This window comes from Cottoperca gobio, chromosome 21 (assembly GCF_900634415.1).
Source record: "Cottoperca gobio chromosome 21, fCotGob3.1, whole genome shotgun sequence".
Taxonomy (NCBI): domain Eukaryota; kingdom Metazoa; phylum Chordata; class Actinopteri; order Perciformes; family Bovichtidae; genus Cottoperca; species Cottoperca gobio.
Genome location: NC_041375.1, coordinates 13,951,041 through 13,961,647, shown reverse-complemented (window position 1 = coordinate 13,961,647; position 10,607 = coordinate 13,951,041). Strand labels below are relative to the sequence as shown.

The following is a 10,607-nucleotide window of genomic DNA, read 5'->3' as shown; positions in this document are numbered from 1 at the left end:
ATTACTGGAATAACTAGAGGAAATTTGGAAAATATGATTCCACTTCTTCAGATGAACTCATCCTTTATGAATGAGGTCTTGCAGTAGAGTAACATTTTGTTGAAAGAGATGGCTTCTATTATGGATTGTGTGCAGCAGGACCCTCTTAATGTGAGTGACAGGTGGTTGCAGTGGTTTGTGTGTGTATGTGGGGGAGGTCTTTATTGGAGCAGGTAAGAGAGGCAGGCTGGGCTATAAATCAAAAGCAATCTACCCACCACTGTCACCTGCTGATTGAAAAACCAACACTGGTGGCAGAAAATGTGAATTAATGGCGACCTTCAGCAAGGTACAAGCACCATGCTGTAGGCCTATCCACTGTCTTGTTCTTCCCTTATAGTCTCCCTAAACAATTGAACCTTCATGGTATTCCTGATTGTAGTTAATCATTATTGATAGCAGATGTTTTGTGGCACCACTGTCAAGAACAAATAAGACAGATACGATGCAAATTGAATATTATCTACACGGTTAAAGACCTGTATTCTTCGACCCAAACGTGCACCGTGATGATATATAGAAAGAAAATGTGGCTCTTATTTAGCTGTATAATGAAAAAGTGGGTCTGTAAAGCTTAGTCAATACTGACATTATCCTTGAGAGCCCACTATGACACCGGTGGCTTTTTATTGAAGGCATTGACACGATGTGTATACATAGGTGTGTGATATGTGATATGCCATTCCTAAATGAAAGCAAAGGTCATCAGTAGAGCATGTAGAGAAGTTCACCAGGCCAACAGGAGTCAATGGGTCAGCATTAGAGGAAAGGGAGAGAGGTCTGATTCAGCACTCTGCTCAGGGGGGCAGGGTAGACAGAGAGGCAATTGAACCAGCACCTTTTATGTAACAATAAAAGGTAAATCTCTGTGTTTGTACTTGTTAAAACCTAAATAAACCAACACATGTATCTAATAATTCTGAAGATTATTGTTATTATTGCAGGTAGAATCATTTTGAGTTATTTGAACAATTTCAACTGCCTTCCAACCAGACATGAAATCTCACTTACATTTAAAGCCTACAATATATATATTACATAATATATATATATATATATATATATATATATATATATATATATATATATATATATATATATATATAAATCACTCCAAGCCATGTCGTTGGAGACCTCCTTTCATTATAGATGCATGTTTACATTCTCACTCAAACAGGCACAAACGTGCATAAATGCAAAAATGACAAGATCACACAGATAGCATGGCACACACACACACACACACACACACACACACACACACACACACACACACACACACACACACACACACACACACACACACACACACACACACACTGGGTATTTCCAAGGGAAATAAGTGAGTAATGTTATTTTTAAGACATTGTGCTGTTCTCACTCCTACCTGAGCTAATGAAAACTGTCTCTATACCAACAAACAACTATAGGTATATGAAGAAAGCGGCTCTCTCTGTTTTGTCCTCGGAAATCTAAACTGCTACTACAGTCCCACAGCCCATTCTGAAAGAGCTGAGAGTGTTTTAGCAGCTCCGAGAAGCTTTGTATAACAGCCTCTGTACCTTCCTGCCTGGATGAAGGGAAGTATTTGGGGCGTGTAAGTCCTCTTTGGCAGCAGCAGATTCATTTCCTCTGACTCTTGACTGTAAATTAGCCACAAAAGAGAGCTGTGAGTGCCTATGTGTGTGTGTCACACAGGAAAAAAAGGCCACATTCACAACTCTGGTCTGTAATTGAAGTGCTGAAGTGGGTGTGGTGTTCATGACAGCCCTGTTTAATTATCCCAAAAAAATAATGAGTCACTTTACGGATTCCATGTGATAATGAACAATTGAGGATGATTAAAAAAATAAGAAAATAAAAATTCACTGCAACCATCTGATCATATTCATTATGACATCTCATAAATAAGTTATTTATTTATTTAAAAGGCACGACAATTCAGATTTATTGATCCCTGAAATCCATCATGAAAGCATACAAATGTTTTGGACACATTATAGGCCTACTACATGATATCACAAAATGTTCCTCGCATACAGAGGTTTGAATGATAAGGTGGTTTTTAGTCATATTTTTCAGTGACATTTGTACACATATTTGAAGCTCTTCTGAATTATTTCCAATATATGAGAGGAAATATTTGACAGCACCAGCAAAAGTTTTATTGTGGAGCCTGGCCCACATTTTGCTCCTGTCAAATGTCCCGAGAATGAGAGTCATATGTGTACAAAGGCAGTTCTTTCAGGCCTGACACTGACATAAAGAGCAGCGCCACTGGGCTGTTTCATTGTGTACATTCTGCTGCCAGGCAAATCTCCAAACTTTATTGTAAACATTGTATTGTTGTATGTTCAGCCTCAGCATAATGCCATTGTCCACATTCTCACCATGTTAACAGTTAACACATTCACCTTGATTTAAAGTTTACTTTGGAGGCAGCCTGCCATCAACTATTGCCAACATATTACCAAATGATGACTAATTTGCTAAGTGTTGTTAGAGCTGAACAATCTGTATCCACAGTATGACAGAAAACATTACAATAAAATCAACACAGACAGCATTAACAATTGTTGTGCCTAAACATGTGCAGTCATATTCATTATTGAGATAAATACATCTTTATTTTGATGAGAAAGACTAAGAAAGTTTTGATGAGTGGAAACTTATAGCGATCACAATAGGAGACTTGGTTACACATCAGTTTATTTTTCACTAGGTAGCGCTTTGTTACGTTAGGGCAACTTCTTTTTTTTTAATATCACAAATCCTGCAAAAAACAAAACGTTTTATTAACCATTTTTTGTATTTTTGCATTTTATACAATGAAACTTTGCTTGGTAACCAGTTGAATAATCATCAGATAAGTCCTACCAACCCTTGTAATCATGAATGAATGGCCCCTTTCTACTCCGCTAACTGAGAACCCACCAGGAAGTGCGCTTAAAGATGCATTAATGCACCAAAAAGTATGATTTCCAATACTATCAAAGTAGGATAACTGGTTGTGTGAACACATGCTCTGTGTTTCCTGTTGCTGGTATAAATTATCTATCTGGAGCCTTAAGTCTCCTGCTGATAAATCTTTCATGAGCTTAAGTAATGAAGAGCACTATGGGCTCTTTATGTGAGGTCAGCTAGGGACTTTCTTCTTAACCTCATACGCCCTTTCACTTCTTCAGTTTTTTTTCCATCTACAATGACATTTTGTACTATTTTACCCTGCAAAGTGACATAACTGACTTGTAGTCTGCTCTATAGTGCCGCTGTTTTATAGTCGGTTGCTATAATATTCTCAGTTTTGAGAATAATTGAGATCATTGGCAAAATCCACAGATGCCAACTTGTGCCCAGTGTTTAGTCAGGGCATGTTCTGAAGAGCTAATACAACTGCAACAACTGTGTTTGTGCAGCTTATAGAGATGAGATCTATATACATTCTGCCAATTGTGATCATCCCACATGCCTCATCAAGTCCGGCCAATCCCTTGAGAACATACAGTATGCAACCCGACACACTGTGCCTTGATGTGCAGGTACTGGGAACAGTAAGAGGGGATATTTGTTGATGCCTTTTTCCATAAAGACAGAAATAAAAGTGTTCAGGGGTGTCTGCTATTCATATATTCTCGTCTCATCCATTTCTGATAAACCTCACCCACTGTGGGAAACACACACACCACCGTGACCCTCCCTTTCTACATGACTATTGATTTTGTATGTCCGAAAAGCCTTATCTTATGCTGACAAATTAGAAATCAATGCACATGTTTGAAGACAACCACAGATATATTGCTGGCTCACTTAAGAGGCTTTTGGACTTGTTTACATCGGTCGTACAAAATGAGCATTTGTGTAAAGGTAAATGAGTTAAAATAGATTAAGTGTTTAGTTTACAATTAGACTTTTAAAATCCTTTTAAAATCTGTCGATAGAGGAGACACAAAATATTCTTTTTGTATCTTACCAATTCAGTGATAGTAACAGGATATGTTAATCAACTCTTTAAAGGAGAGCGTTGTGGTTTAGCACTTATGTAACAGGAACAGGGAGAGAACTTCCTCTCGCTATCAATCAGGAAATATATATAAGCTTGCATGAAAGTCTTCTTGCAGAATTTGTGCATAGCAAAATACAGCGAAGAGCACCATCTTATTTAGATTGTTGTGGAGATACAAATAAGTACAGTAATTTACACAAAATAATCACATAATGTTTTTGCTCTTAGCCTACAAGAACAAGTAAAGCTGACGATCACAGAATTACCCACAAAGATGTAGGATAAATAACTAATTGTGTACAATTCTCAGAACTACACAGCTTCTCTCAGTTTCTCCACCTACTAATCTCCACCCCATCTTCTTCAAATAGAAGGAAGCCCCTGAGGCCAGAGCCTCAACCTAAACAATACTGTGTGCAGCTTTCGCCTCAGATGGAAACCACAGTCGCTCACTGGTCTGCTCTGACACACCTACTTTCACATATTTCAGAAGAAAAACACCGATTGCACGTCTTCACGGTGAGACAGATTGATTAGCACAACAGTTCCAAAGAATAAAAAATACAACACTAACACATTTTAAAGAAGAAAATGTACGACAGGATTAAGAAGAAATTACATTTGAATTCATTTTCTTCCTCTTTCCTTTATAGTTTCTTGACAGCAAAGTTTCTCTTCATTCTCCTCCACCTCTCTCTGGGGCTCCTGAAATCTGATATGTGTTCCCCCTGCTGCATTCCTCCTCTCCCCCTCCTCCCCCGGCATGCTAGAGTCCTCAGCTCTGCCCTCTGTCTGATCTCGCGTTTCTGCGGACCCACAGCAGATTGTTTATTTTGCTAGACACGGAGGAAACATGGATGGACCCTTACATTGGTCCAAGATTTACTGCTGAGCTCCAGGCAGGCTCCAGTGTGATGTGTATCTAGAACAGGGCCCCCTATAACAGCAAGCTTAGTCTCCTTTCAACCAGTGACACATCACAAAGAACAATATGATTGCCTGCCTGGGGAATACAATGTTAGATGATCACATCTGTTGATACATGGTATTGTGCAAATACTCCCCTCATTCTACTAATTTTGGATATTGATGGCACAGATAAACCATATACACCAATGTCTTATATTGGACGAAGGGCAACCTAACCCCCTCTTTCCTCCACACACACACACACACACACACACACACACACACACACACACACACACACACACACACACACACACACACACACACACACACACACACACACACATTTGACCCTTTCATATGTCTTCTCCAGGGTACGCGGGATGATGCCGGAAGAGGACACCGCATTTCCCCAGAGATAATTTCTGCTGAAATTTATGAGGCCTCTCTGCATCACTGAAGTCCTCTTGTAAGTGGTGAGGTCAGGGTAGTAGACGGAAATCGCTTTGGGAGACATATCTCCACAGAAGAACATCTCTCTGCTCACTTTATTGTGTACTTTAAGCATATATATGTAGCTTTTAAGTGGCTCCATGTAACAGAGATTGATTGCAGGTCTGAAGATGGTTTATAATGATCGCAAAGTACCCATTGTATTCCTCTTCTTCTTCTTCTTCTTCTTCTTCTTCTTCTTCTTCTTCTTCTTCTTCTTCTTCTTCTTCTTCTTCTTCTTCTTCTTCTTCTTCTTTTCAATGCAACCCAGTATGTTTGGGTTATTGAAGTACGAATACACTGTGGTCTATGCAGGAAATGTACATATTGTTGACGGAAATGCTACGACAATTAGGATTTATGAGTCACACAAGGGAGAGTGAAGTCAGAACATTCAGTACTTACTTTTAAAGAAAGAAAGAGGAAAGACAAAGATCAAACGGAGCAGATTGCCACATGAAAGGGAACAAAGTATTCATGAATCTGTCTCGTCATGTTTGCAATTTTCCCCATCTTTCATGTTGTTTACTCTCACAAAGGCATGGCAGGTAAAGTTTGTAAAGAGTATATTGCAGAAATATTATTGATTTTCTTGTTTTTTTGGTATCATATTAATATCCTGAGCAGCCAGCTGGGTAATAGAATTTCCTCTTTGGGAAAGATGAACAAAGGGAGGATTGAGGACTGAACTGAAAGAGAAAATGGAACTTGAAGTGAATGATTGTGTGGTCCTTGAAGTGACTCATATGCCTCACCAAATGTTCAATTATGAAATCATTGCTTATCACAGTCTAAAATGAAAAGTTAAATCTGTGAATTCAGAATTCAAAGCAACCATGGGAAATATATGACACTCTTCAGTTGACCTGCTGCTCTCTTCCTTAAAGGAATTCTTGCATTTTTTACATTTTTTTCCTGTATAGGCTTCGAGGTTGTTGGTGGCACTCTGGGACTGTAAGTCATTCTCAGGAGGAGCAGAGGTTGAGGTTGGAATGTCAGTGAGGGTCACAGATGACAACCTCTCAGGCAGGGCTCCAGAAAACGATCCCTGGAGCAGTCCCACTGTGCTGGACCGGCCACACGGAGGTCTGCACTAATTCATACTCAAACTGATGATGGAGACAAGAGATGCTCATCCATTTATCCTGCTCTGTCAGACAGTTCTGGATTAAATCAGTTATTGAGTTAAACTGAGAAAACGGTGTTGGCTCATTTAATCTAACACATACCGTATACAACAATTTAAAAACTAAAGGAAAAGGTAGGTATGTTAGTTTAGAAATGAATATTAGTTGATTTCTAAATAAATACGGCTGAACACTGTGTCTTTCTAAGCATATAACGCAGTTTCTTTCATAGAAAGAAAAAGAAAAACGTGTCAATCAGAAATTCCAGCATCTATACCTGTGAGTGAGAACGTTAAAGAAGAGTTAAGGAATCTAAAGGAAGTTGAGCCATGTTTGGAAATATCACTTAAGAGAAATTGTTATCGTCTGCTGTATATTTTTAGAGTATTAAAATATTGATGAGTGTCTTATTAATTACATCTTAATTACATTAATTACCCTATGAAAGTATCAGTACCAGTGTATTATGGCAGTATGTTATTTAGTGCACCTTTACTAGCAACATATATACATTTAGAAAATATTACATGGACGTATCAGCAGAAACATGCTTTTTGATTTTACATTGCTACCACTCTGACACTAAATATTCGAAGGAGATTGACAACAAAAATGTTTTCTTTGGTTTCATAGCTTTACTGGTAACATGATACTATGCCTCTATGCTCTGTGAATCCTCGATAATTTAAGGTTTTAATAACTGTAAGGAAGTTAAAAAGATACTGCATCTCAATGAATCACTCCAAGCTGCCATCTACTGGTTATTCTTGTTTGTGCCGCTAGTATTTCTTGGGTTGCCCTTTTGCCTGGGAGAGAGTTCTCACGGTGGCAATGAATGCAGTCTGGGACAGGGGGCCAGAATTATAAACCTAAATCATGTGCAGACATATTTCTACTTAAAACAATGTAGGTTTGATTAGATGTAAAAGTATTAGTTGTATAGAAACTGGAAGGGGCAATGTGGAACAGATTAACAAATCTTGTTTGGACGGTTGTTATTTCACTGTCTTTGTAGTCTGTGGGAGAGATTCTGCATATGTATGAGGGCAAAGCATCATCATAAATCTCATTTGCAATTTATTGAAAATGTAACTTCTTTTTGCTGACCTCCAGTGGTGATAGTTCTCACCTTGCACTACGTCTTCTGATGTAGAAGTGTAAATTCAGTCCACGCTGACATCACTGTTGGCTGTGGTTAAGCCCACATCTTTTACATGTGGTCAGCTACGTATGTCACAGGTGCACAAACACAATATGGAAGAAACAATGGGCCTAAAACTATGCAACACGTGGCAGTGAACAATCTCCATACAACATACTTTGTTTGGATGATTGAAAATAAATAAAAATAAAAACATCAATCAAGAAAAAGTAAAGGAATATTTGTAGTGAGAAGTTAATAACATTTCTACGGGCTCCACTCTATGTAAATTAATTTCAGCCATCATTAATTATATTATTTACACCTGTGTTTTTCCCACAATAACATGTCAAAATGTCATCCCTGAAGAAGGCCTCAGTTATGCAATCATAGAGCTTTATCAGTAACTAGATATTTCCAAAACAAAAACAAAAGTCAACAAAAAACCGACCAATAATCAAAAGTGAGGATATTTGTGTATGTTTTTGTTTCCCTTGGAAAATCAAAAATATTTGAGGTATACTGTTCTAAAGTTTAGGGGCAAAGACAGTAAGACAAAGACTTGTTCACTGGGGAGAAGTAAAGTTTTTGCGAAATAATTGAATTAACTTAGTTATTTTGTGATAATTTGATGAAACATGACTTTTGGGTTATTCAGCATATAATAACCAAAAAGCAACTTCTGCCTGTGTGGCAGTTGTGTGTTTTTTAATTGTTATTATTTCTACATTTCCATGTGTTACTTTTTTTTGTCTTGATGTTTTTTTTTGTCTTATGTAAAACACTTAAAATGGCCTTGTTCTTGAAAGCAGTGGTGGAAGAAGTATTCAGATGTTTTACTTTAGTAAAAGTAGCAATACCACTGTGTAGAAATAATATGTTACAGGTATAAGTCCTGCATTCCAAAAATGCACCCAAGTAAAAGTACAAAAACATTACCATCAAAATGTACTTAAAGTGCAAAAAGTGAAAGTACTCATGCACAATGTCCCATTTCAGAAATATTTGTATTATTGAATTCTAATTATTAATGCATTACTGTAATGCATTGATCCCTGTAATGTTGCAGTTGGTGAAGGAGGAGCTTCTTCTTTTTTGTATTTACTTTTATTATGTATACTATCAGGTATCATTTGAATTAAGAATCAAGATACATTTTAAATTATTATAACACATGATACATTATTTTTTGATTACATTTTGTATCATTAATATGAATATGAATCTTCAAAGTAAGAGAAGAAGTATAAAGTCGCAGGAAATGGAAAACACTCAATTTAGGTACAAGTACCTCAAAATTGTACTTAAGTATAGTACTAGAAAATGTACTCAGTAACTGTCCACATCTGCTTGAAATGTATTTTTGGGTAATTTAACTAATTGCACTGTCAACTAAGGTGAGCAGGCAATATCAGCCATACATATTCCTAAATAGTGTTGTTTAATAGAATTAGCACAATGGGGGCCACACAGCTAAGTAATGTTCCCCCCCCCCCCCCCCTAACAGGTTATTCTGGACATGCTCGTTGTAGCTTAATTTACAATAAGGCAGGCTCAATACTTTCGACAGAACTTGTTGAACGTTCACTATTGTAAGACAGATAGTTAGAGAGCATAGTGTAACTCTAGTTAGGGGACAGTTTTCACATGCACACATCAACAGTCGGTCGGTTTGCAGACGCGCAGGCTGGAAGAACCCTCAACCAGCTAACCACCCAGCTCTCCTCTGATTGGCCAGGATCGTGTAAAGGCGGAAGTCTACAGAACAGGGGGATTCCCCGAGGGAAGTTCCCAACTCAAACTAGGCTATGTAAAACATACACTGCCATATCCTCTCCGGCGCTTCGTAACTTCGTAACGACTCTGCGGTGGTGTCAACACAATAAATTCGACTTTAACAGCTACATGAATGAAGGTAAGAGGACACTCACTTTCTGGCAGCGAGGGAAACTGATCTGTGGATTCGTTACTCGGTCGCTTTATCCACCACCGGTTGAATGAGCAATGGCTAACCGGTTAATTACGGTTTAAGGAATACGGAACTGTGTCGAATAGAGTACTTCCTCCAGGAGCCCTTGGTGTGACAGGGACTCTGTCATTTCTAATGAAGATTGCTTAATAATTGATGAGCAGCTCTGGGTGAGACTGACATCAGCCTCTTTCTTGTTTTAACTCCTCTCAACACATCCATGTTAACTATTACAGTAAGTATGGTGATACAAGTTGTAAGAAAGTCAGTGCTGCCACTGGAGAAGAACAGACAGACATGTAAGGATTGTTTAGGACGGTAGTTTTACTAGTTGTGCAAGAAAATGCAAACTTATTGACTCATTTAAATACTTTTTTTGTCATTGCTTTTCATTTGATCATCATTTCTTACAGAACTCGGACAGTTTGTCATTGCATCAGTAGTTTTACATAAATCAACCAAATTATTTGACATCCTTTTAAGGAGTTATTGACTTTTTTTCCCTTTTTTTAAGCATGCAGAGACAAGTTGGATATTGTGTGTATAAATATTATTAAAAAAAGCATAAAAGGAAACTAACTTCATGTTTTTTTTACTCTTCAGTGCTGTCTTGATTGTTGCGTTTCGTTGTTGATATGTTTTAAAACATGGTGATTTCACTCATAGGGCTCATGTCTGCTGTGTCAGGGATGATTGTGGAGCACACGGCATGGAAAGGAACATCGGAGACCAGCTCAATAAAGCTTTTGAAGCTTATCGGCAGGTCTCCATTGAGAAGGACACTGCTAAAAAGGAACTGCAACAAATGGTAATGACGTGACGAGATCAAACTTTTTCAAACTTTGTATGAAATTAGCCAAACAATACCAACAATATTAAGTCACTGAGTAGCTTGCAAATTAAGTGTGTTTACTTATTTTATTTTTA

General features: G+C 37.9%; 1 protein-coding gene across 1 annotated transcript in view; it reads left to right on the top strand.

Moving 5' to 3' along the window:
* Positions 1-9,469: 9,469 nt before the first annotated feature.
* tank (TRAF family member-associated NFKB activator) overlaps positions 9,470-10,607 on the top strand; it is a 5,946-nt gene continuing 4,808 nt past the window's right edge. The window contains exons 1-2 of the mRNA XM_029459187.1: positions 9,470-9,626; positions 10,347-10,488. Coding sequence (XP_029315047.1) covers positions 10,390-10,488 — 99 coding nt within the window. The 5' untranslated portion in view covers positions 9,470-9,626; positions 10,347-10,389. The remainder of the gene's footprint in view (positions 9,627-10,346; positions 10,489-10,607) is intronic.